General features: G+C 40.6%; 4 protein-coding genes across 10 annotated transcripts; 2 read left to right on the top strand and 2 right to left on the bottom strand.

Moving 5' to 3' along the window:
* Positions 1 to 431: 431 nt before the first annotated feature.
* On the bottom strand, positions 432 to 8,437 carry LOC148903225 (splicing factor U2AF 35 kDa subunit-like). The gene is made up of 8 exons (XM_088998160.1): positions 8,368 to 8,437; positions 6,944 to 7,031; positions 6,806 to 6,872; positions 5,216 to 5,265; positions 4,706 to 4,804; positions 4,489 to 4,622; positions 771 to 863; positions 432 to 693 (listed from the first exon to the last, which is right to left on the bottom strand). Exons 1-8 carry the CDS (start codon positions 8,409 to 8,411, stop codon positions 579 to 581), a joined length of 690 nt encoding a protein of 229 aa, XP_088854286.1. The 5' UTR covers positions 8,412 to 8,437; the 3' UTR covers positions 432 to 578.
* Positions 8,438 to 8,453: 16 nt separating this feature from the next.
* Positions 8,454 to 10,096, top strand: btla (B and T lymphocyte associated). The gene is made up of 6 exons (XM_089010355.1): positions 8,454 to 8,496; positions 8,934 to 9,027; positions 9,303 to 9,370; positions 9,449 to 9,498; positions 9,639 to 9,735; positions 10,086 to 10,096. The coding sequence occupies exons 1-6, from the start codon at positions 8,454 to 8,456 to the stop codon at positions 10,094 to 10,096; spliced, it is 363 nt and encodes a 120-aa protein (XP_088866481.1).
* An 871-nt stretch (positions 10,097 to 10,967) lies between these two features.
* LOC148903223 (uncharacterized) lies at positions 10,968 to 22,873 on the bottom strand. Its single transcript, XM_088998083.1, has 6 exons — positions 22,701 to 22,873; positions 22,531 to 22,620; positions 18,973 to 19,224; positions 18,564 to 18,899; positions 17,784 to 17,889; positions 10,968 to 15,382 (listed from the first exon to the last, which is right to left on the bottom strand). The coding sequence occupies exons 1-6, from the start codon at positions 22,738 to 22,740 to the stop codon at positions 15,262 to 15,264; spliced, it is 945 nt and encodes a 314-aa protein (XP_088854209.1). The 5' UTR covers positions 22,741 to 22,873; the 3' UTR covers positions 10,968 to 15,261.
* Positions 22,818 to 26,871, top strand: gemin8 (gem (nuclear organelle) associated protein 8). 7 transcript variants are annotated; one of them, XM_088998147.1, is made up of 5 exons: positions 23,399 to 23,545; positions 23,684 to 23,744; positions 24,616 to 24,699; positions 25,195 to 25,496; positions 26,404 to 26,871. In XM_088998147.1, exons 3-5 carry the CDS (start codon positions 24,692 to 24,694, stop codon positions 26,661 to 26,663), a joined length of 570 nt encoding a protein of 189 aa, XP_088854273.1. In that variant the 5' UTR covers positions 23,399 to 23,545; positions 23,684 to 23,744; positions 24,616 to 24,691; the 3' UTR covers positions 26,664 to 26,871. The 7 variants fall into 7 exon arrangements, with proteins under 7 accessions (XP_088854239.1, XP_088854273.1, XP_088854257.1 ...); XM_088998131.1 differs by having other exon boundaries at positions 23,632 to 23,744; XM_088998113.1 differs by lacking the exons at positions 23,399 to 23,545; positions 24,616 to 24,699 and adding an exon at positions 22,818 to 22,879.
* The last annotated feature ends 836 nt before the right edge of the window (positions 26,872 to 27,707 follow it).

Genomic DNA, 27,707 nt, shown 5'->3' with positions numbered 1-27,707 from the left:
GACTGAGGGGTGGACCTCTGTGGCGGAGGATCCACCGAACCCGATACAGACTCACCGAACCCATAGGGTTCGATCGAACCCAGGTTAAGAACTACTGGTCTAGTGATATATGCATAAAAACCACTCACGGAGAATTACAACAAACAATAATGGAAAAATGGTGAATAAAATAAGTGAATAGACGCTCCAACAGAGATGGTGTGTATTCTATGCAACTGTGAGTGGGCCAATCACAAATTTGAATGGAACTGCAGCTATTTCTTCAAACCATTTCTTCAAGACGAGATGCTTCCCTGTAACATACACATACATACAGCCCCCAAATAAGGATTTGGTTTTAATTATTCAACGCATGTTTAAATGCAGCAGATGTGCATCTCTCCGCGTGGATTCTCAAAGGACTAAAGTGATATTTTCGGAAGTAAACAATACAGAGTAACAAATCAGTTTTATTGACAAAGCAAATAGCTGTTCATAAAAAAAGGGGATCAAAGAAAAGCACATTGATAATTCACCAAAAGTCTAAATAATTTTGTTTTCACTGTGAGAATTTGGGTCAAGCATTGTGTCTTCTGCCTTCAGAACCTTCCCGAACGTTCTCTGTCTCTCGACCTCCGTCTTTCACGATCGCGTCGTCGATCTTTAGAACGGGAACGTCTGTCCCGTGTATGCGAGTGAGAACGTTGCCTGTTGCTAGAGACAAAGCAAAATCAGTTGATAACAAAGATGAGCAGTGAATCAAAACAACTGTTGTGAACAGGTGTCTTCACCTTTTTCTACGGCGTCCGTACAACTCTCGCCGGAGTTCCCTTGATATCGGTTTCAGGTGCATGAAGTTGCAGAAGCCACCTCGTGTGCACTCTCTGGAAGACAAGTTTGTAAGCTCATTGTTTTCTGTGGAGCGACAAGTCCATATTTCAAACAGTTTTGGGAAATTGTGGGCATAGTATCTTCCGGGCCAACATGGAAAAGAACCATCTGGACTGCTCAGGAAGCAAAGTTCAAAAGCCAGCATCTGTGATGGTTCGGGCCGTTTTAGTGCCCACAGCACTGGGTAACCTTCGCATTTGCAAAGACACACATCCAGGTTTTGGGCAAACACGTTGCCACTCAAGTAAGGTCTTTTTTATGGCATCGTCTTGCTTCGTTCGGTAAGACAATCCCTATGCACATTCTCTATATGCTACAACAGTGTGGCTTGGTCATAAAAGCATGCATGTACTAGACTGGCTTGACTGCAGTCCAGACCTGTCACGCATTGAAAATGTATGCGATAACACCGGACGGAGACTTTGGACTGTTGGAGCATCTGAAGGTGTACATCAAGCAAGAATGGCACGCCAGAGGATTACACGGTAACAATCGTTTCCGGTCGCGTGTCATCATTTGTACGGCCCTAAAAAAAAATTCCATGAAATCCCATGAAAATCACCACGCACTAGTTGACTGGACGCGATATAATGCCTCTTGAGTGATTAATGGCTGCATGCGTTTGTGGGGTGGTGTGTGAATGTTTTTCTTCTAACCTAACTCCTCTTGTTTGTTTGTTTATTTATTTTTTGCAATGGTGGGTTGTGGAACAGATAACATTATGTGTGCATGAGAGTTGCTATTTTAGTCTGCACACTGACAAAGCGCGTTGATGATGGATAGTGATGGCATGAAAAATAATACCAAAAGTGTGGTATTATATTTAAGAAATGGGAATGCCAGTTGGATATTTCTTTCAAATTATCCGAAGAAAGGGAAATCTGACTTGAGGCGCAATTCCAAAGCAATTATCGAAATTGGACATTAGGCCTAAAGGCTAATCACCATGAAAAATATGATGTAACAGTTTTGCAAATTTCCCCATTGTGGGACGATTGAAGGCTTTCTGATTCTGATTAGTTATTTTGTAATTTACTATTGGTAGACATGGTAACTTTTTGAATAAAACATTAATCACAAGGTGTGGTAATACCAATATTAGCAGTCAGTCGTTGGTAGGGTCTTCAAATTGGTAGGGTTGGTCAAATTGCTAGTAGACTGCACAATTCATCATCTTAGGGTTGCAAAGAGGACATTAAACCACATCAATACTATTAGTCAACACGTAGATATAAGGTCATTATTTTCAAAAATAAGATTCATCACAAGTCTGAGCATTCAATTCCAATTACATGTATGTACAAGTATATGTTTAATTTAAAACAGATTCTTATCTTACAGTGTATTGTCCGTGTTCAAATACCCGACATGTTTCGGCGTCTACTTCCGCCTTCGTCAGAGTGTCACGGGTGTCAGGTATTTGACCACCGACAATACACTGTCTGTAAGATAAGAATCTGTTTTAAATTAGATATCAAGTAGACAGGATGAACTTAATACAACTACAGTAAAGTCTCGTTATATCGATATTCAAGGGAGTCCGAAAAAATATCGATATAACCTGGACTATCGATATATCCGATCCAGCGCCGAACTGCATTAAACAAAAGCCGCCAAAAGAGGGCAGCCAAGCGCCATATAAGAAACGGAGCTGGCCATTAGCTCCCTTTTTTTGGGTCAGAGATGTTCCCCCAATGTTGCCTCAAAATGGCACATATAATTCTTTAATGATTGTAAACATGTATGCTTTAATCTTCAGAACTACAGTGTATTTGAAACATATTCATAACTGGATGTGTAACAAGAAAGCATATTATCCGAATCTGAAGCCATTGTTTGGATTCACAAGCAATGCAAGACGTCTTGGCGTGAAGTCATTTTTATTTGCATTTGAATAAAAAGTGACATCGGCTGTCCTTTAATACACAGTATGGAATGTTAATAATTTTCAAAATCATCGCGCTTCAGCAGACAAAACAAGAAACATTGTTGCAAAAAACGATTGCATTCATATACAGTACAGTGGGCATGTACATAACACAACAGGGAAACTGCAATGCTTACATCTTACTGTATTATGTATACAATTTAAAAAAGTCATCAATCATCTTCTGCTTCCCATTTTTACCTTTTAACACAAACACTTCAATCTCGTCTGCTACACACGAGCTAGCGTCTGAAAATGAAAATGGCTCTGCTACACAAGTGCTGGGCACGTAACCAAGTCACCTGACCAAGTCGACCAATGGCGCGACTGATGGCGTGACACGTAACCAAGACACGTGACCAAGTTGACCAATGGCGCGACCGATGGCGTGTCACGTGACAAAGTCACACGGCCAAGTCGACCAATAGCGCGACCGATGGCGGCTCATGTGACCAAGTCGACCAATGGCGCGACCGATGGCGGATCACATAACAAGACACGTGACCAAGTTGACCAATGGCGCGACGGATATATCGATATAAACAACAAAAATGGCCGGCGGGGGATGAAAAGGAGCACCGTAATAACCGGATTATCATAATAACCGGGTATCGTACTAAACGGTACTAATTATACATAAAAAGACTAGAAATGTGCAAGGGAAATGAAAATAGTATCGTAATAAGCGGTACTATCGATATAACGAGACTTTACTGTATTACGCGAAAGTATATGTTTGTATGAATAAAGGGGGTGAGTAACCATTGACATGTTTATTTACCGTATTTTCTGGTGTATAGGGCGCACCGGAGTATAAGGCGTACTCCCAATGAATGGTGTATTTTTAAACCTTTTCCATATAGAAGACACACAGGAGTATAAGGCGCACCTTCAATGAATGAAAACAGTTTTCCAAATATAATATATAAGCATTTAAATGTTTACAAATGTAAGGCACACCACATTATAAGGCGCTGCAGTAGAGTCTGGCGTTATGCACCACTTCCTGTACACAGACAAATAGAGTCGGTGGCTGCTGACAGTAGTTGCGAGACTCAGTGTGACTCAATATGACTTCAGATATAAGGCGCACCAGCGCATACGGCGCAAGTTCATCTTTTGAAGAAAATGAAGGTTTTTGGGTGTGCCTTATACACCAGAAAATATGATACACACACACACACGTATATATATATATATATATATATATATATATATATATATATATATATATATATATATATATATATATATATATATATATATATATATATGTATATATATACATATATACGTATATATATATATATATACATATATACGTATATATATATACATATATACATATATATGTATATATACATATATACGTATATACATATATACTGAAGTATATAGGACTGAAGTATTGTGCACACATCCGTGTGACTGACGGCCATAGTATTTCATAATAATTGACATATTAATGATAACCGCTAACTTAATCTTATCAGTGTGAAACTGGAAAAAACAGATTTTGTGTTATGCTGTTTTCATTATGCAATAGGAGAGAACAAGAAAAAGTGTTAAGCAACATATTTTGACCTTTTTTTTTTTATAAATCTGGAGTACGCAGCTGCCGATGGCATTTATGTTAAGTAGAGGGTACGTTTTTCTGTTCATCATCCAAGTGCAAGATCCTGGTTACTCACCCCATTTCATATTGGCGGCAACAAGCTTCCCTGAAATCAGTGACAGGGGAGAGCTCAGCGTGGACGGGCTGGGCGTTGAACCAGCGGTTGTTCAAGTTCATGACAGCTTTTTCCGCATCCTCTTCACGACGGAACTGCAAACAAAATTACAGAGGAAAATGGCGGCTTGTTGACATTCCATCAGAAAAAACAATCAATTTCCTCATTCAAAAAGTACCTTGACGTAAACGTTGCCGACAAGATGGTCGCCCAAGTTGTCGCAAACGTTCATCTCTTCCACTTCCCCGTACTTCTCCTCCATCTCCGTGAAGACCTCCTGCACAAACGCAAGTTGAGTTTCTTACCCAGAATGGTGGGTAACCATTGGCGGCAACCTTTAAAGCAATAGGACACACCAAAGGGAGACGCCCGCGTTTGACGCCCAAGACTTGCAACATCATTTTACATTCAAAGCAAAAGGAAAGGCGTTGTCTCACACCCGTATCACGCTTGTCCAAAACCAGTAAGAGGTTACAAGATAAGGTATGTTACAAAATAAAAGCCAACCAAGATAATTCATCAAAATTGAGCAAATAACATTGAAGATTAGAGATCCCACGGAAATAACTGCCACAACAATTGTAGTTCTCCTTTCAGTTGACAATGGCGCAAGCAGGTCTAAAAACCTTCTTGATCCACGAATAAAGACAAACATCGGGTAAAAGCAACGCTAGAAGAGGTCACTCACCTCGAAGAACTCATCATAGTGCTCCTGCATTTCCACATCACTGACCGCACCTGAAGTGAGAAGACCGGATTGTTAAGAACCTCATCCTGGGTCATTGTGCGCTTCCCGGATGAGATAAAATTATAACAGTCTCGTGTACGTGTATTCTGGCGGGACAAGTTTTGATTACGTGCAGAATGTCACGGTCATGCTCTTGATGCACTTGACTCATAAAAACAGTATCTGGGGGTCAGTGACCCACTTCTGTGGACCGGACATTGTGTGCTTAGTGTCGGATGAGTGCGGAGACTCAGACTCATAGGCCTCATACGTAGAGTCGGAAAGATGAGGTCACAGTTAATCCAAGAAGGGTTCAATTGTGGCCGGTAACGGGCCCTTCAACCTGAGAAATAAACCCTCCTTGGACGTTAAATCTGTTTATCAGCATCAGGAAAAAAAAATCATGTCTCAAGATGCTTTGTGCAAACCACTCACCGCACCGTCTGTCACTACAAGTTATTAGACAGGAAACTGCATGTGGCTCCTTAATTTCAAATCCAGCCACATTTTATACAGAAACTGTGCAGTGACATAAGTGCAATCAGTGCTGGAGGGTCCTAGGGATGAAGAAGAACTTACAGTGCAAACCATCAGCAGACTTGGGCACAGTTTTCAAGGTTATGAAGGTAAATGTTCAAGGGGGAAATGGTCTGAAATACAAAACGTAAACTTTTGTGACATACAACAACGAAAAATGAGGAGCTGGGGAGGGGAAACATGTTATTAGAAACCGCAGGAATAGCATCATACTGAATAGCTCATTAAGAGCTTTGCATGTTTGTACCCTAAAACTTTAAGAGCCATGGGTTGCACCTTCCAAAACTAGATTTTCTGGTCTTGAACAAAGCTTGGACATCACAACGCTAAAAGCTCGCCGTGGCTGAGCCCAAAAAAACAGCACCGAGATGCTTTTTTTTTTTCTGCGCCCAAGCCACTCTAATCAGAATGCTGATAAAGGAAAACTTGTTCGAGAGCCCTCACAACAAAATATGTACCGCATTGGAAAACAAACAAATGATCACATTTACTTGGAAAAAAATATGTATCATATTCAACAACTGCTGAGGTGTTGTATTTGTATGTTATTCAATTTTAAACCTTAAATATGATTACATAAATGAGTGTATTTCTGCAACTTTATAGATGATAAATGAGTTTATGTCTATCTTAACAAGCAAAACTGAATTTCAAATTAAATGCCACGTTTTCTTACAAATATCACTGTAACTACATACGCACTGTGACCGCATGCTCGGTAAAGTGCCCCCAAAAATCAAAGAGGTCTTAAGTCACATGTCCGTCCAGTTTACTGTTTAACAACCCAGCCTGTGAGTGGTGTACTCTTCCCCACCAAATGTTTGCTCTGGGCGTTGCTATAGAGCCAACCTGTTGATGTTTCTGTTCTCTGGTCTTGTGTAGCAGGCAGCTGCTTCGCAAAGTGCGACGCAGCAGAACTGCAAGCGACACACACACACACACACACACACACAAACCCCACGTGCGGCTGTCACGTTAATTCATCCCAGGAAGTGCAGGGCAGGGGATACTTACAACGTGATGCGTCGGCCGTCTGGGCGCTGTTCTGTGGGTTACGGTAGATATTTTGTATCAAAATGGTCTGTAGAAAAAATGATCGATTCAAAGGGAAATCAGAACAGCAGAGCAACTGTGCAGCAACGTCATCCTTACCTGGCTGAAGGTCGGTTTGTTGTGCAATCTCGAACAGCGATCTCCGTGTCTACAAGCTCCAATTTTAAAATAGAATGAACAATTGACCCTAGAAGGAGTGAAGGACAAAAATGAACATATGTTGTTGGTGGTGGACCTGGCCAAATAAAAACACAGCATGATCATTTGCTGTTAAACTGCTCTTATAGATTGCACATAATTGTCTTCATCCCAGATATTCTTTATAAAGGATGAACCACAGGTCACAAAGCACCTCCTTCAGGTGTCACCAGACGGACATTTGGGCTTTGTCATTTAACACTACAATAGTTGCAGCTTTTGTGTGCATTAATGATACTGATTTGAGGGTTTTCTAAGTCTTCGAGGAGAAGATAATGATGCATCAACAACTTGAAGCCAGTACAAGTCAAGGCTTATCATTCAATATCACTTTCCAAAGCATCTGCTGAATCAGACTTTAGTGCATGTTGAGTTCTTTCCATAGCATTGCGCAAAGGCCTGCTTTAGGAATTTGGCATTTTCAACAGTGGTGGAAAAACACCTAGGCAGAACATGAAACATGAAAACCCCACACAGGAAGGTCGGAGCCATGATTGAAACGACAACCTCTGCACTGTGAGCTTGACATGCTAAGTACTGGGCCATCTAGTCGCTGACTTGTTATTGACTATTTGAGTTTGCTTCATGGTTGTCCCTTGTATTTCCATCTTGATGGCTGTTATTGGATGCTGCCAGTCAGTGCACCGCAACAGACTTTCAAACCCTCTCAGTGATGCTTCTTGTACTTTATTTGAAACTTAATTGTGGGGTTTGCATGTTCTACCTGTCAGCGTGGGGTTCTCCGGATATGCCATTTTCCTCCCACATTCAACAAACAAGCTTGGCAGGTTAAATGAACACCCTAAATTGTTTTAAGATGTGATTCTGAGTGTTCATGGCTATTCATCTATTTGTGCCCTGTGATTGAATCACAACCAGTTCAGGGTGTCTCTCTCCTATTGCCTTCGACCCACGTGAAGATAAACGTATTGGAAAATGCATGGATTTGAGGATAGATGATCAACGTTGGGCTTTTGCTGCTCGTCTGCAACGACTTGAAACGAAACACTTCCGCCAATTTAGGCATCAACTTCATTGGCGAGTACAAATATGCAGGTAAACACTTGGTCAACTAAAACTTGAGTTTTTTTCTTCGAAAAGAAAGTCGAGCGCCATGCAGCGTCAGATTTAAGGACGTGATTTTCTGTTTCATTCATTGAGTTAGCTCAGATCGTTAGCTCTTCTTGCTATATCATCTTAACTACCCCATTTACTACAAGCCTGCGCTATCAACAGAGCTACCGCTCGGGCGCTAAGACTGCATTGATAGATCTCAGTCAACAGTCCTTCTCGCTTGATTAACCAAAAGAGACAAGAAAACTTACTTGTCTTTTTCTGTGCCGAAAATGGACGCCAGATACTCCGCCATTTTTGGCTCGTTGGGGGCGTAAACGAAACGTCATTGCGTATAATGACGTCAGTACGTTTACTGAAGACTGGCATTTTCCATATACGTAGTATAACCAGGTATACAACTAAGTCAGGTTGTGCGGGAAATTAGAACCTAAAAATAGTTTAGGCGCTTAGAAATTAAATGTATTATTATTATTATTATTATTATTATTAGGGACAATTTGGAGTGGTCAATCTGCCTGCCATGCATGTTTTTGGAGTGTGGGAGGAAACCGGAGAACCCGGAGAAAACCCACGCGGGTCCGGGGAGAACATGCAAACTCCACACAGGGAGGCCGGACCGGGACGCGAACCGGCGACCTCTGCACTGTGAAGCCGGTGTGCTAACCACTCGACTACCGGGCCGCCCTATTATTATTATTATTATTATTATTATTATTATTATTATTATTATTATTATTATTATTATTATTATTATTATTATTATTATTATTATTATTATTATTATTATTATATTGTTGTTTTGGTCTGATTGTAGTAGACTGCAGCTTTGCAGAAGTTCACCCATCAATTTTCAAGTACTTCCACATATCATTTGCACAAAGGACAGAGGAAGCTGTACCTCTACTTGTGTAAGTGTCTTCTGTCCAGATGGTGAAGACTGCCTGGAAATCATGGTGGGGCTCACAATTGATTACAAAACTGCACTTGGGAGAAACTTCTAAATTAATTGCACATATTGCTATATTAACTGCACTAACCAATCATCATACAATGTCTCCTGGTATAAATTGCAAATAGACTTTTATGTGCCAGTGACTTTTGACTCTCATACTAACATGAAGTTGATAAAGTTAAGTAACGTGGAAACATTGTTGTTATTGCGCTTCACAAATATACAAAAAAGCAATGCAGGTTTCTATCGGTGTCAGAGTGGACTCACCGTAGGACATCACATCCAAGTGTCTGTGGATGGTATGTCTTTACATAGTGATGAATTGTGGTTAGCGTTGAGTCTGTTCTAACATTGCATCCAACCTTTTTTTTCCCCAGATAGCGACATCATGATCAACACGATACTTAGGAATGAAACCAGTAAGACTGTTTTTCTTCCAATTCTGCACATATTTCATCATAATTATGTTAATATTTAGACACTAGTCTCAAATGGTGTTTTGTTCCACTTCAATTGCACAACTTCTCAAAAATAAAGTACATCTTCCTGTCTGCAAGTATGCTAGAGAAAGGTCCATGGATGTACTTGTATTCTGCCATAGCCACGATGGCATTCATCATCATCGCGATATTTATATCCGTCATTTCATTGCAACGATGCAAAGGTGAGTTTTCAACCAACCATCATTTTTCATGTTACAATAGATTCAAGTTGATCTAATTAAGTACCTGTTGAGCACGATTAGTTTTATTGAGCTTTAAATTACGAATAGGGAGGAAATCTGAGCTGAGCATGTCATTTTCAACTTTTCCTGCACAAGTGAAAAGATATGTTTTAGCCACTTTCAGAGCAAATCATTAAAATATACATATATCACAGAATAAAACACAATACAAACTGTTATCCAAATGTGTAAATATCTTCCCACATGGAACAGGTAATTTTATTTTGCACCATTTTATGCTTCTCTCTATGATTGTTTTTGTTTATTTTATTTTTATTTTGTATATGTAGAAATGCCGTGAAAATAACATCATTGTGAAGTTTGTAAGGTTAAATGAAGTTCGCCTGTAAATGCTGCATTTTTTTGGCCACGCTGGAATTTCACCAAAAACCAAATACGTATCTCCATCCCCTGGCAATAGTGTAATGTAGCCACAAGGGGGCACAAGCCAGTGTCTTATTGTGCCGTTCCCAAGCCCGGATAAATACAGAGGGTTGTGTCAGGAAGGGCATCAGGCGTAAATTTTTTTGCCAAAACAAATATGCGAATCAAACCTCTGAATCCCATACCGGATCGGTCGAGGCCTGGGTTAACAACGGCCGCCATTGGTACTTGTTGCAGTCAAGCATCATGACAGTACTGTTGACCTTCAGGGTGCCAGTGGAAAATTGACTACTGTTGGTCGAAGAAGTAGAGGAGGGAGGTGTGCCCGGAGGAAAAGAGAGAAATGGAACGCCAAGAGTATAGAACTAAGAGTAGGAAGTTTGAATGTAGGAACAATGATAGGTAAAGGTCGAGAGCTGGTTGACATGATGCAGAGAAGGAAGGTAGACATACTGTGTGTCCAGGAGACCAGGTGGAAAGGGAGCAAGGCTAGAAGCTTAGGGTCAGGGTTTAAGTTGTTCTATCATGGTGAAGACAGAAAGAGAAATGGAGTTGGGGTTATCTTAAAAGGAGTTTGTTAGGAATGTCTTACAAGTAAAAAGAGTATCAGATAGAATGATAAGTCTGAAGCTAGAAATTGAAGGTGTGATGTTCATTGTTGTTTGTGGGTATGCCCCACAAGTAGGATGTGAGCTGGCAAAGAAGGAGAAATTTTGGTTGGACTTTGATGAAGTCATACAGAACATCCCGAGAAGGAAGAGGGTTGTAATTGGTGGAGACTTCAATGGACATGTTGGCGCAGGAAACAAAGATGATGAGGAGTTGATGGGCCGGTTTGGACTCCAGATGAGGAACGCTGAAGGACAGATGGTGGTTGACTTTGCTAAGAAAATGGAAATGGCTATTGTGAATACTTTCTTTCAGAAGAGACAGGGACATAGGGTGACCTATAAGAGTGGAGGCAGAAGTACACAGGTAGACTACATTTTGTGTCAATGGCGCCATCTAAACGAAATCAGTGACTGCAAAGTAGTGGTTGGTGAAAGTGTAGCCAGACAGCATAGGTTGGTGGTGTGTAGGATGACGGTGGCAGTGAGGAAGATGAAGAAACCAGCATTCTGTCTGGATCATTGAGGTTCATGCTGTTCAATGAATACAAGTAAAATCAGTAAATTGGATTGGATTGGATTTGCCTTTATTAGTCTCACAGTGGAGAAATTTACATTTCATTAATGAACTGTTAGGTTTTTTTAACAATAGAAAAATCAAGCAGGAATCAAAAGTAGGAACAAAAACATTATTAAAGGACAACTGACGTGTCCGGACAAGTTGTGTCCATAATTTGTAAAATGGCTTCAAATGACTTCAACTGGGCGTATTTTAATAAGATTCCACCGCACATAGCTATATTTTACGTTTTAAGACTCGCTCTGAATATTCAGTAAGTCTTGTTTTTGAGTTGGTGACGAGTCCATACGTGACGTAATGAAAGGACCGCCCTCTGACCGAAAAAAGACACATTGTAGCAGTCCTTCAATCACGTCAATGTATTTTGCTGTACATGTTTGGTCTGAGAACCGTGTTGCACCCAAAAGCCGCCAGAAGAGGGCATCCAAGCTCCATATAAGGAATTTATCAGCCTGTGGAAGCGGAGGTGGCCACTGGAGGTCGCCATTTTGTGCCTCTTTTTTTTTGAGTGAGAGATTTTCCCCCAATGTTGCCTCAAACTGGCACATATAATTCTTTAATCGATTGCAAACATGTATGCTTTCCTCTTCATAACTATTTGAATCATATTCATAACTGGATGTGTAACAAGAAAGCATATTCTCCGAATCTGAAGCTATTGTTTGGACTCTCCAGCAATGCAAGACGTCTTGGCGTGACGTCACGAACTGGGGGCAGGACTTTCTGAAAATGCCCAATTCGCAGCTCAATTATTTGCAGATTTTGGACACTTTAAGTCATTTTTATTGGTGTTTCGCATTTGAATAAAAATATCATACTGTGTGTTTTGGGTATTTTAGATGCTATAAAACGTTTTTCTGATGTCAGTTAAAAAACAAAAAAAGTGACGTCGGTTGCCCTTTAAATCATTCATTGCTATTCACAAATTTATTCGGGAATTGAAAATATGACGTAGAGCACCATTCTCGAATTTGTGCGGGTTTTGTTTTTTTTTTCATGCTGAGGTGCCAATAAAGTGCTGGCCATGGCCTCTGGCAATGTTTTTTTCTTTTCCACAAGGGGCCATCATTTCCCTTTTTTCCTTGTTAGCGCTTTGTTCCAGCTGTTGTTGATGCGCTAGCTATACAAACCAAGACATGTATGAATTGCATTGTATTTTGGACAGCCACCCTCATCTCAAGATCATATCACTCCAGACCCATATAATTTATGAATTAACTCTTTTTTTCTGTTGAAAGAAGAGAGGCTAATGTTTCTAACACTGTATTTAATGTTTATGTAGTCCTAAAATTCAATGTTCTGGAATTCAAGTGACAATGACAAAAACTGGAGTGGACACATTTTTGCACGTCTGGCAGTGAATGAGTTAATTTGACGTCTTTAAACCTAATTATTTTACCGTTCGTGTATTTAGGGGGCAGAGGGTGGTCGGCTGGAGGAGGGGGGCGTTTGGGGGAGCAGTCTTTGTGTGTGTGTTCTTGTCTTCCCTTTTCGTGTTTTGTCTTTCGTCTTTTTGTGCATGCATTGTGTGTTTTTATGTATTGTTGTGTATGTACGCGCGTTGTCGAAACTTCGCTAAGAAAAAAAAAAAAAAAGAGGGGGTGGGTGGTCTTGGGTGGTCTGCCCGCAAGGAATGCGGACAGACCACCTCCTCCCATCCTCCTTCTTTCTCTAGCCGTAAGAGAGGGGTAGGGGGTGAATTCACAGCCACATTCTGAGATCGGCAAATTGATTCATTCGCGAATAAGTTAATAAACGAAAATAAAATTAATAAAGGGCTGCGTTAACATTCACAAAAATGTTGTGTATAAAAGACATTCTTCCTGCCGAATTTGATTCTGCCGCGAGGCCTCTCTTCTCCACAGAACCGAGGCTGCCTTGTCATCACAAGAGAACTTGACCGGGTGCCATGGAGTGGGCTGTCCTGTCTCATCGGGAGACCTGTCCAACCATGCAGCGAGGAGACTTTCGTCTCCGCTCGACGTCCTCATGAATGACATAACACTGTTTCTTCTTTCCATAGCTTTTTGACGAATGCCGTTTACTTGAAACAAAAAACTTAATTAAATAATTAATTAGACGGAGTGAACAAATAAATAAAGACAGCGGACAAATGAATAGACAGAAGCCGAACTACAGTGAATTTGTAAAATTATCAGTGTTGAAATTGTGCCACATTGTTCTCAAGAACGATTTGAACATTGGGCATTTGCGTTTTGGAGTTATTTATGACTGCTGGGATTTGGCCCGCTGTGTCTCAAAAAACTGGGGGATGGTGTTTAAGCAGTGAGACCATTGCATTCCTTAGGATAACAATCATGTATGTTTTTGCTCAAGTTTTTCCTCTATCACGGTTCAATTGAGGAAATAAGGATGTTTATCTCAAATTGAACTGAAATCAGCAAGATAGATGTTGCTAGATTCAATTATAAATGATTATGATTAATTCACTCTTTTGAAGCTACATGCCCTTTTCCATGAAATCCTGATTTGGGCAAATGCGAAATGAAATGGAAATTGTATAAAATGACAGAATCAAAGAGTGACTTTATAAAATTATAAGTTTAGTTTTGTCAAACAGAGCTGAACCTTGTTCTGTCCACAGCCTGTTCAAGCCATTTGAAACAAGCCAGAGTTATTTACGATGCCTCTTATCAAGGGTTTTTGTCAGCACAGAGCTTCAAAGACGGGTTTAAAACACCCAGAGACAATTCTGGGGCCCCACTGTGCTGGCTCGTAAACGACGGTTCAATTGGAAAAAGTAAATAAAATGGTCAGTAAATTGGGCTGAATAACAGGAACATTTATCTTGAATTGGATGGAATTGGCAAGGAAAATGTAACTAAATTTGCTGGTGATTAAGTCCTTACAGAGATTCACCAGTTGATATTGTTGGACATTTCATAGAAGGAAAGTTTATAGATTTATTAAGCTAATGATTGTGACGTGATCATTACACTGGTTTTGACCTGACAATTGGCATCCCCTGAAATCAAAGAGCAGATGATTTGATTCATAAAAACGATAAATTGAATTTGATCGGATGCACCTTTATTAGTTTCTCAGCAGAGAAATTAATTTCAAAAGGAAAAGAAGGAGTTGCAAAATTTGATGACTTAACTTTTTTCATTATGCTTTTTGTGCAGATGATGTGTAAAGCAACAATTCGCAAACAGAGCTGGGATGATGGTTGAGAAATTGTTCCATTTGCAGGATGAAATGATGAACTGTGGGATGCACAAGCCAAACCGAATTTGCATTCTTGGTGTTTTTGGAAACAAAGTTTAATCTCTGCTTCAATTGTCATAGGAGATCCAACAAAGGAGAGGCCGCAATGGCTGGTGGGATGCACCTGCAGAACTAGACTTGGCACACCCACCTGATGATTTGGGATCGATGACAAAGCCCATATTGAGAATAGTTTTGTTTTCCAAAAGCATAATGTGTGGCATTTATTGTAATGCATGACAATTTTTATTGCACATATTTCTCATCCAACCATCTAGCGAGCAACGAATTGTTACAATTAGGCTTGATTGAATGAAAAGTATTCAACGTTGGAGATGCAATGGAGGAAATCCAACGTTTATTAAGACAGCATGCAGATGCTAATTTATCTTCTGGCTGCCTTTGCGTACAGCGATGACATTTGTCAGTTCAAAAGTAGTTTATAGTTACGACAAAAAGTGCACTCTGTCAAGATTGCAAATTATTATCATTATTATTATGAATTGACAGCAGTGCACATTAAAGGAATTTCTCGCCGGTAAGAATGAAATTGGCAAATGAGTTGAGTGGGCACCGATGTCAGTCAGAGATTCAGGTGAAATCAGATATATTGTGTGGGGCTTCTGCGCTAACCAGCTTCTTTCAGAGTTGGGAGAAGTAGATCCTTCAGAAGAGGAGGACTCTTGCGGAATCCGATGCCAGGGTGGCCGCAGATGAAGCTGGGTTGTGCGAATGGATGTCCTCCGCAGGACATCTGCGAAACTGCCTGTCAACTGGTGCCCTCCAACTGAATGACAAAAGGCGTGTACGAGATGACCATTTACACAGATCGCCATAATGATGACGACCATGTCAACTTGTGCAAATTGTAGAAGGCTGTCCTCCACCCATACAATTTGGCGACATGCAAATGTCCACCAAAAACACATTTTTGCAGAGATGATTTGCTTGGGTGCCAGAAAAGGAGTAACAGCAGGAGAAGCTGTGCTCAATGTACAAAATATTCGTGGTACACGCTACATGAATTGGTTCTCATGCAGGTCTTGAGAGACATGCCAAAATTTGGCCTCCAAAATTTTTGACCAATGATTGACATTTTTATGCAAATTGGTGATCCGTGCAATGTCAAAGAAGGATCGTGTTCCGCGCAAACGTTCCCAATTGGCATATTGAGACTTTTAATGTCTCAACAGGGGGGAGTGGCAATAGCTTAGATCATCATTGCCAAAATTTTCACTTTTGGTGTTGAGTGATGTTGGCTGCAACGTCATTCCCCAAGAAAGTGGTGCCCTCCAGAAATGCAGACTCACTAACAACTAACATACACTAACCAACTAAAATCTAACAATAACAATGTCTGCCATTTCTGTGAGAGAATGCATTGCAGAGCCTAAACGATGAGACAGATTTTGATAGGGAAAGAAACACCAAGAAAGGGTGCTGCGCAGAATGAAACCATCCTTTCGACATGTGACCTGGCACAAGTCTTGCTTTGTTCTCCACAGGACGGAACTGCGGTCTGAAGAAGATGACGTGGGCCACGCCAAAGTGGGATGGACCGGTTGCAGAGCTCCTAGCCGTTTTAGCAGCAACAAGCTTCGTCTGGACTCGCAAGGACACCACACCGTTCGTCAAGAAGATTCCCGATGCACATCACTGGAGCCGACAGACACACACCTTCTCCCATTCACCAGCTCATCCGTACCACACCCTGGGGCCTGCTTGCGACAAACGCTACAAACAATTTTGTTCCTAATCGTCATCCTGGTGATCACCATCCAGGATCCCATGAAGATTTGACTATTGTAGCTAGCGAATGACATAATTTGATTTGAGGATGTTTCCATTGTGATTTTCTTTTTTTCTTCTTTCTGTTCACCTCGACCGATGTTAAAAATGTTAGCCAGGGGGGAGATGTTGGGGTAATTCGCCATACAAACATCTCTAAACATCGCTCCGTAGTCTTTGTTTACATTTTGAACTTCCTCATACGTCATATCCTGCCTTCCTTTACACGATGTCGTATTTTCATTACGTCACATCCTGTCGCGTCATTACTATGCGCCGCATAAATACTCCTGCAGCCCGTTCGTCTCTCTCTCTCGCCATGCTCTCTCCTCCGTCCACACCGCAATGTCTCCGAGCTCTCCCAATTAAATCAACTTTCTGTTCAAGACCTGGCTCCTTGATGATTTAACCATCGATCTCCATCAACACCCGTCGAAGCAATGAACCAAGGGCGAACGATAAAAATAATCCAACACTCGTTGGTCGCCAATCTGATCGGGAAGACCAGCACCTGTGCAGGTGCAGGCGGGGCCGACAGCGCCCCCCGTTGGTCGCCAACCAGATCATGACATCCGCCAATCCCAATCAATACATACAGTACGTCCCATCGTCGCAACATGTTCCCGGCCACTGGTTGAGATGAGAAACTAAACCGTTTGTCTGACAGTACTGTGCCTGAGAAAAAGAGGAAACAAAACAAGGAACTTTGCTCATACAAGTTAGACAGGATGTTTTTTTAATTACCAGTACACAAAAAAGTCCCTGCAAAGTGAAAATTAAGATGTCTTCCAAATGTGATGGACCACAAAAATATGTTGTAAACAATCCATGCAAATGATAATTATCATGAAAAGCCTTTCTCTTTGATGTAAAATGCTGTGAGAATGGCCACTGTCTGCACTGAAACCACGCTCCGTTCACTTGTCGTCAGTCAAACAAACAGCGCTACATCGAGCATCTTTACTTTGCCAACAAATCTGCGCATTTGCGTCAAATTATATGTGATTACAGCCGACGGTTGCTGGAATATGTCTGACAGTCATCATTGGGCTTTTCCACGCAATGACAACGAGGCACTCTAAAGGTGTTACACCACAGTACTATTTGAAGTCAAGATGCCATTGCAGATATATAATTACCAGTTTAGCTAGCGAGCTCACAGCAGGTTGCAACTGCGCCCGACAACTGCTGATACATATATTAGTACCATTTTCAGAGAAATGTGTTTTTGGTTTCCTTGAATGTAATACAATTTTGTACTTTGCTGTCAGAAGATCAAACGTCTGAGTGAAGACGACAACGCAATAGGGTGAAACATCTTAGCATGTATGCCGTTTTAGCTTAAGAACGTCATATTACAATATCCACATAATATTTCTGAGAGAACTGTTTTAACTTACCTCTTCCTTGCTCTTTTGTTCTTTAGTATGAGAGCCAACCCAGCCAAAGCAACAACAGCAACCGCAATGGCCACATAAATATGTCTGGTTTGAGACACTATTCCACCTGGTTTAAAAATAAAAACGAACAAAAAAAATATTCATATTCATCTTCTGATGTCAAATAAATGCTGCCTATCTTTAAAACCCGCCTCAAAATTCATTTGTATTTTTTGGCATTTGACATGACTCAGATTTGATCTTTGTTTTATACCATCTTTACTAAGTGTAAACTGATAGATTAGATATATGTTGTAAATGCCAGTTTTGCATCATTAAGATACAACAATCGCGCAAGGTGTGCACCTCGACTGTAATTCTGTACTACACCAAAAGCAGTATGCTACAGACAGCAGGATGCATTTCATAACACAAGCTTCTATGAACAATTCTATGCAAAAAGAACCTTCCTGGTCTGCTAGAAAACATCACTATGACATATTCTATCACATTATTTCATGCCACTGACTTCGAAGGCCATATTTTTTTGCAGCATGTGTTCCGCCAATGTTGCCCAAAGGTTTTCGAGCATAATAGGAGACATGTCAACTTCAGTCGCTAAAACAAACTAAAATACATGAACTGTGGAATATGTTTTGCTCTCAGTGGAACCCCGTTTACGAAATTTGTAAAACAGTTCAGACAAACTTGCAGGATAATGTTCACTCCATCGAAACGTAAATCATCAGCTTTGATCTAAATTTAAAAGGTAAGTTATTCAAGCCTGAGCAGCACTCTTACCAGACTCACTGTTTTCCTCCATTTTCTTCAGGCCAGGATCCCACGAAAAAGGGAGCATCTTGATCCTTTCTCCCCAACTGCCGCTCTGCACCACGCACTGTGCGTGCCCGTGCCAACTGTCAGACAAGCGCAACGTGACATTCTGACTACTGGTGAAGGTGCCATCGCCGTTGGCTATTTTGTTGACTGTCGTCTTGTGCAAAGTGGTGGAATTTGGCGAGAGGTTCCAGCGGATGGCTGGTGCTGGTTTCCCGGTGGCGGAGCAGCTGAACACAACTGTTGCGTTTCCATCCGTAAGACTGCTGTCATGATGATTAGCGTTCACCTCAGATATTCCTATAAGATTGGGCGAGTCAAGCTGGTCAAATGATGAATATGTGAAGTCATACCCTCAGCCGATTTGTTTTACCTTGCACGGTAAGGCATGTCTGCTTTCTTTTGGAGTCTCCTGGGTACACGTTGAAGATGCAAATGTAACAACACTCATCCGCCCACGTGACGTTCTTGACGGTGATGGACGCTGATCTGAGTGATGTCTCATTGAGAATCAACTTTCCTTGGTAGGGCTTATTGATGTGCTGGCCAAACCGCTCATTGTAGGATGCGAGATTCTCAATGGGCCCATCCCTTTGACACTTCTGCCAGGTGATCTGGTGCACACCTGAGGTGGGGCCAAGAACACTTTTGGGGAAAGCCTAGCAGACCGATTCAATTCCATACATATTGATTTATATAGTGCCTTGTAATGGTCAGTCTGCTGCCTTAACAATGCGTTTGACATGAGAGACAACGATTTTACCAATCCTCCAATAAAAACCCAAAGATGATAATCCACCCGTTTGCTACTTTCTTATAACACTGCATATAAATACAAACACAGCACAAATATTTGTATACATATTTGTATAAATACAACATAAAATGAGACTTGTGTAATACCCCAATTCGTCTGTGTAAGCTCTCAGTCGTACAGGAGTGGTCCATCGATGAGAAGGTTTCTTCAGCCGTCATCTGTACAAAAGTGAAGGTTTCGGACGTTTCGCCTCCTATCCAAGAGGCTTCGTCAGCGAACGCCTCTTGGATAGGAGGCGAAACGTCCGAAACCTTCACTTTTGTACAGATGACGGCTGAAGAAACCTTCTCATCGATAATACCCCAATTGTATATCTTTTTAACAACGCCATGGTAAGTATTTACTGAGCATCTTTATCTTTATTAAACTCATAGAGTTGCTTGTTCTGTAGCCACAAGGGGACATAAGCCAGTGTCTTTTTATGCCCGTCCCAAGCCCGGATAACTGCAGAGGGTTGTGTCAGGGAGGGCATCCAACGTAAAAGCTTGGCCAAAACAAACATGCGAATCAAACCTCTGAAGGTGGAGGACATTGATTCGCTGTATGATTTCCCTTGAAGGGAAAAGGCGAAAGTAAACGAAGAAGAAGATATAGTGCTTTAAGAATAGCTGAAGCTGTAACAAAGCGCTTAAAATTGACAACTATTGCACACAGGAAATAAAGCAGCCTCAAAGATAGTAGAAAGCACCAGGGAGTTAAAACTAAGATCAAATTTGAATCATGAGTCAAATGCCAGAGTACAATTGAGTTTTGAGGGGGGGGGGGGAGTTAAACAAATTAACTCATTCACGGCCATTCACGAATTCGGGAATTGAAAATATGACGTGTATCGCCATTCCCGAATTTGTTTGGGTTTTGGTTTCCCTTCCACAAGGGGGCAGCATTTGCCTTTTGTACAGCTGCCCCCACTTGCACCTCATATTACTCCAGACCCATATAATTTAGGAATTAACCCTTTTGTTTTTCTGAAAGAAGAGAGTCTAAGGGTTCTTACGCTGCATTGAATGTTTATGTAGTCCTAAAACTCAATATTCTGTGGGGCCTGGAATTTGAGTGAAAATGACAAAAACCCTGGCACTGGAGCGGAGACATTTTTGCACAAATCTGGCAGTGAATGAGTTCATCAACTGAAGCTGCAACGAAAGCAAAAGAATATGCAATGAAACACGTTCAACAATAACATGATTGAATGACATGTTGAATCAGACTCAGGTTTGGTCACATTGAAAATTTTCATTGCTGTTGGGTTAGTGCAGGGTGTGAAATGGCTTTCATTTCACTGTGGCTGAACACTTGATTACAAGTTTTTGAAACGTATAGTGATCCCTTGCTACTTCGCGGTTCACTTAGTGCACTTCAGTGCATCGCAGATTTTTTTCAGGGGGGAAAAGAAACTTTATTTATTTATTTTATTTATTAATGGCATGCCAATGTGCAAACAAACAAAGTAAAAGAAGCAACACTGCAAGCAACACTGCAAGCAACACTGCAAGCAACGCAGAATAAAATCAAACACACTGGCTTTGAACAGCTGCTCTCTATTCTCAAAAAAAAAGAAAGACAAAAAGAGAAAGAGTACCAACAACTACCGATAACAATGTTCTTCTCTCGGAGAAAGACTCCTTCAGTATAAAAAGGTAGAAAAAGAAGCAGCGGAGTCAGGACAAATAGGAGCAGCAGCAAAATATTGTTTTACAACACCGTTCTTTAACTATTAAAAATGAGGTTTTATTTTTTGTTTCATTCTGCAGTATGTACAGTTTTGCATTGTAAAATAACATTTAAAAAAATTAAAAAGCTCACTACATTGTACTTCGCGGATTTCACCTATCACGGGCTATTTTTGGAACGTATCTCCTGCGATAAATGAGGGTTCACTGTACTTCAAAGCAAATGTTTATCAGTGTCAATCAGCAAAACAGTAAAGAATAAGTATTTTAGCAGAATTCTAGAACCATTAAACTCCCCAAACATTTTAATATCATTTCAAAATAATTTTAAAAATATTGAAAAAAAATACTGATTTATGGATGTTTTGATTTTGAAAAAATACACCAGGGCAGACTAAATTTGAGAAGGCAGATTAAACTTGGCTCCTCCCCAAACATTCAAAGCTTATTACTCAACATATTGTAATTCCATCACACCAATTCCCATTTTGTCAGTTCTAGTGCATTTGTGCATTTCTGCGATTTGTGGCATCTTACGTCCTTTCGGAAGCAGTTCAACAAACATGAACAGGTGAGATAGTTTACACAGGAAAAAAAGAATGCTAACCAGTTACTTCATAACTGAGCATTCGTTTCATTTATTGTTGGTAAAAAGCATTGTTTTGAGCATGAAGATAAAGTACTGCTGTAGCTTGTGCTACATTCACATTTTATCCTCTTCAGTAGGTGAAACTAAATGGGTTATATATGTGATACATATATATGTTATATGTTATATATGTGATACATCTGCAGTCAATGTACCTGTAACAGTTGTTTTAAGATGTGAGTCAAATTTAATGTCAATTAAATCATAAAGCGCAGAAAGTGGACATTTATCATGATACATAGTTGTCAATCAGCCATACAGATGGTTCATTTATGACATGCAGCAATAACGTGGCATATGCTTTAGTAGAGAGAAGTCTTCTTTAAATGCGGAGATTGAGGAGTGTTGCCTGATATCCCCAAATTATATGTACCTCAAGAGATGTTCAAAATGAGTCCGTACACATTAATCACATTTCTGTGCACTTCATTCGATGTTGTGTGCATGCATATCACATGACAGACGTGTTTTATTCACATTAGAAGTCACATTGGCTTTTGTAATTTAGATCATCACATAAAAAGAGCAGACTTTGGCGTGAATGGCCTGTCAGTAGACTTCTACTGTATATGGCCGAGTACTTACACAGCCATACTCAACAACACATCTGTAATCCTGGACCGTCACACTTAAAATTATGTTTACTGTTAGTTTCTACTCAAGTGCATAATTGTTTGGGCAGCTCACTGACAACTACTATATTTATTATTATTATTATTATTATTATTATTATTATTATTATTATTATTATTATTATTATTATTATTATTATTATTATTATTATTATTATTTTACCCTTCTGGTTCTGCAGTTCACACTTGAAGTGTGCATCCTTGCCGTATTCCACCGATGAGTCCCCAAAACAGGTGATTTGCGGGCTGGTAGCTGCAACACAAAGCAGTGCAGGCGTTAGCTGCCGTAAAAAAAATGCGCAAATCTTGGCAATTTGGGGAGACCCAACTCACTTTTCAGCAGCAAGCACATGAGAGCCAACTCCAACCACATCTTTCGGCAAAGGGCGCAGACTTTCGGTTACACGGTGTTTCAGTTATAGTTGTATTAAGTTGATCCTGTCTACTTGATACTACCTTGTCTACCCATCTCCTCTCTGACGAAGGCGCAAGTAGACGCCGAAACATGTCAGGTATTTGGACACCGACAGTACACTGTCTGTAAGATAGGAATCTGTTTTAATTTACACAGTGTTTCGTTTTACAGGAACGATTTATTCAATTAGAAACAAAAACTGTTTTCTCAAAAGGAAAGCGAAGCTAACAGTATTTGGCTGAGCTAAAATGATCGATTGGTTTTAGTGGTTCGTTTTCTGCAACAAATAAACATACATTAATACATTAGACAATATCAATACACGGTCGATTCGCGGGAATGCCATGTTACGTTTTAGACCATAACAAGCGAACGCATTGCAGGCTTGCTCTCTGAAGTAAAAACCGGTTATTGTCACAGAAAAGGGAAAGAAATATGTAACTTTTAACTGTGACGACTATTCAGATTTGCTCTGCGTGATCAACCCATGCCAGACATGTTCTCGTTTAAAACATTAGACATGATCGATTGAGAACGATCTCAAAGCGTCTCCAAAATGGTGTTCACTTAAAACAACCACTGAGTGGCGCTTGTGAGTACTATCGTCGGTGGCTTTGCAGAGGCTGCTGGGAAATTTTGTCATACTACGGAGAGTCAAAATTCGAACTTAAATTAGATTGTGAAATATGAGTTCGTCAGCAAAAACGTACCTTCTGCATTTGGTATAATCTGAGACATTGGGCAAAAGTCTGCGTTTTATTCGGTGTGTAGAGAAGAGCAGTACGTGCGTTTTCTTAAATGCTAGTGTTCGTTGCTAACAATTCGCCTGGTCGTCTTTACTCCCGACAGGCATACTAACCTGCTCTTGGCGGCGTCTGCTTGCTGATCATCTCATTTTCAGATTCCCCTTCAAGTCTCGGTGACTGAGATTGGATGCTGGGAGACACTGAAGAGCGCGCTTGGTAAGTGGCTTCACGGTCGGGTTATCACCATCGATTCAGAAGTTTATGAGCCAATATATATATAGTTACCGTCTCGAACTTGACAACTCTCCAAAGAACTGAATTACAAAACTGCCTAATTCTTGCTTGCGGTGAAACACAGTGACAGTCAAGCATAACAACCCATATAATTTAACGTCCAAGGCAAAACTGACACAAAGAAATAATCAGTCACACATCCTTCTGGCCGGAAAGCGTTTTCCACAATCTGCGTGTTGAAAAGTTTAATTTTTGGGGAGGCCGGGGGATCAGTCAAATCTTGAGTCTCATCTCATCTCATTTTCCGTACCGCTTATTCCTCATTAGGGTCGCGGGGGTTGCTGGAGCCTATCTCAGCTGTCTTCGGGCACGAGGCGGGGGACACCCTGAATTGGTTGCCAGCCAATCGCAGGGCACACAAAGACATACAACAGTCACTCTCACACTCACACCTAGGGACAATTTGGAGTGGTCAATCTGCCTGCCATGCATATTTTTGGAGTGTGGGAGGAAACCGGAGGACCCGGAGAAAACCCACGCGGGTCCGGGGAGAACATGCAAACTCCACACAGGGAGGCCGGACCGGGACGCAAACCGGCGACCTCTGCACTGTGAAGCTGGTGTGCTAACCACTCGACTACCGGGCCGCCCAAATCTTGAGTCGACAACATAAATTAATTTTGCTGGCTAACAGTTTTGTGTGACGCTGCAGCCTTCATCAAGAGCTGCCACTGGTTTTCTCACACGGCTCACATTATAGCTATTCTAAATATATTATTGTTGAGAAGAACACCCAGGAACACGTTGGAGGTCGCCCTCTTTATTTTCGTACCCTGTGTGTTCATCGGTGCAGGTGAAAACGGTTTCCTGCAGAAGGTTGGAGTGATATAGCTGAAATCCGAGGTGTAGACAATAAACGGGAATGAAGCATGTTAAGGTAATTCATGTATAGTCATTCATGTTCCTACAGCGAATCTAATGTTAGGAACTTATTGACACAAAAATGCTACCTCAACGCCTGATAAATTGGAAAGTAAATTCTCCTTACCTGTATGAGTTTTTTTCAAATAAGATGGAAGTATTTTGAATGCCAGATGGTGATGGCTTTTTATTTTTATTTTTCACTGTGGTTGTTTTATTGATTTATTTATTTATTTATTTATTTTTTGCTACAGTGGATTAATTTAGCGTTAACTGTTATCATATTTTATGTCATGTCACCATCCTCGCATGTAAAAAAAAGTAACAATCCTATTTTGACAAAACAATGAGTAGAAAGTACAGACATCAATTTTCAAATGTAGGGACGACATTAGTACTGACATCAAATTCAGACACCTCCTAAATCCACTTCAGTTCAGTTGCCTCTGCAGGCTTGTCAATGCTGGTCACTTGTCCATGAGGCTGACCTCATGTTTCTTCTCTCTGGTAGGAGGACTCAAATGTCCTGGTTTTCCAGCCCTGTGTACAGTCGATACTGGCAGCACTACCAGCAGGCGATGGCCTGGCACCAGAGGCACAAACGAGCCTACCTGAAGGCCTTAGAGGCCGCTTACGGCCCCATCTACCACCGCCAAAGAGAGCGCTACGCAGACTGGCGTGCATGGGAAAGTGACAGCGAAGAAGGGGAGAGCAGCTCCGACACTGAGATCGAATGCGATGTCAGCAACATGGAAATTAGCGAGGAGCTTCGGCAGTATTTTGCCCAGACGGAGAAACATCGAGAGGAATTAAGTAAGTGAATGTGTAATCTGAATACTGATTCACAGATTTGTGCTAGCGGTGCACAGTAGGACCACAAGTTACAAATTTAATTGGTTCTGTGAGCATGTTTATAACTTGAAATGTTCATAAACCGAGGTAATATGTCCGATTAAAATGTATGGGAATGCAAATCTTTTCAGACAGAAAACTGGGTTGTATTTAAATTACTACTGGATGGTGAACGAACGTCTTATAACATGAGTAGCCCAATCTTTTTTTTTAATTTAGAATCATATGCAGAACAAATATAGTACAGTAAAGTCTCGTTATATCGATATCGGATATATCGATAGTCCCGGTTATATCGATGCTATTTCTATGCACGCACGGAGAAAATTACATGCAAATAGGGTCGGATATATCGATAGTCCCGGTTATATCGCTATTTTTCGGACTCCCTTGAATATCGATATAACGAGACTTTACTGTACCTCAATAAATATTACAAATTAGATTTTTTTTTTTTAAAACAAATCCTATGAAATTAGTTTTTGCACTTATTGTTTTATACTACAAAAACAAGATGCAGTAAGTGGTTATGTTAGTTGTCTTCAAAACCCGTGCTTTTGGCTTAGCATAGTGTGTCATTTATACATGCATTGAAAAATGTGTGTAAAATGAAAAGCACATTTTGTGATGGGATCGTGCACGCCCGCAACCCTTGTGAAATTATGAGATTCGGATAGTGAAGGAATGTTTTCATGTACATTAAATCAGATCTTCTTTATCTTAATACAGATTAATTTATAGCTTTGGAAAAAAATAATTAAAGGGAATTGAGTGGGGAACAAAATATCTTTCCTGGATTCTAGGCAGATCTGAACATAACCCGTGCAGTAAACGTTGTTTCACTGTATGAATCCTGCTGTTTCCACAGGGAGACAGCAACAACTAGATGCAGAGCAACAGGACAACTACGTCTCAGCCGATCAGGATCTTCGTGGCCTCTCACGACAAGCCAGCGTGGCCCCGCCCTCTGAACGGCCGGGCGAGAGGCGTGGGGCTGAGATGAAGAAGCTGTACGGTGAGGATGCAGCCAAGATCCTGGCCATGGAGGCCGCGATGCAGCTCACTTTTGACAGAAACTGTGACCTGAAGCAACCCAAGTACTGGCCCGTCATCCCGCTTAAACTTTAGCACTCAGTCTGTGGAGGCTTTTATTTATTTGCTGTATTAAAAGTGAAACAACTGAAGTTTCTCGAAAATGATGTTGGGAGACTTCCCATTTCAAAATACGCAACCGTCCACGTTTGAAAGCTTTTAGTCAACATTTCTGTTGGCAGGATCGTCGTCCGTAACCTGTCATTTAACTTTCAATTGTGTTACCAATAAAGTCATGTTTGGATACAAATGTGCAATCTTTCGTTTATATTGAAACTTTTGTCATGTCACTCAACTGGAGGTCTAATTCAAGTGCCACCCTTGATACACTACAACGTGAGCAAAACAGTCTGAATAATGAGGAAAAGCAGTGCACAAATTGAACTTGTTATGATAAATGTCCAATTAGTCCAATTGGGTGGAAGGTAAGCAAAATGGATCATGGATGGAGGATATACAACCAATACAGATATAGTAGTTTGAAACATTGGCAGGTGTGAATATTTGTCCGAATTTGTCAGCCATCTGGATCACCTGAGAAGATATGAAATTTCCTAGATGAGGAACCAGACGAAGAACGGCTCAACAGACTTCCTATGCTGGATAAGAACAATTGATCAGTTTTTCTTGCCCGGATGCAGTTCACCCTCCAGCCCAACATCATCCTCGTGGCCAAGAAGAGTGACGTGGTGCGGTTCAGATAAGTCTCAGTCGATGTTAAGACACAAACATTAACCTGAAAGCAAATTTAATAAGATGCATCAAACGCCTGTCTCAAAGTTTTAGGGTATGCTCAACTGTTGAGAATGTCTGTATCTCTTTCTCTCCTTTCTCTTTTTCTATTTTTCTACCTTTTTCTTTTCTCTTTTTCTCGTCACTTTTTCTCTTCGCCCCATTTCTCTCTTTTTCTATCTTTCTCTTTTTCTCTCTTTTTTTGTCTTTTTTCTCTGTCTTTTTCTCCTTTTCAATCTTTCTCTTTTTCTCTATTTTTTGTCTTTTATCTCTTTTCTCTTTTTGTCTTTTTATCCTTTTCTATCTTTCTCTTCTCTTTTTATTTATTTTTCTCTTCTCTTTCTTTTT

This window comes from Hippocampus bargibanti, linkage group LG01, assembly GCF_051943395.1.
Source record: "Hippocampus bargibanti isolate YZ-2025 linkage group LG01, ASM5194339v1, whole genome shotgun sequence".
Lineage (NCBI taxonomy): Eukaryota > Metazoa > Chordata > Actinopteri > Syngnathiformes > Syngnathidae > Hippocampus > Hippocampus bargibanti.
This window is presented reverse-complemented; position numbering and strand designations above follow the sequence as displayed.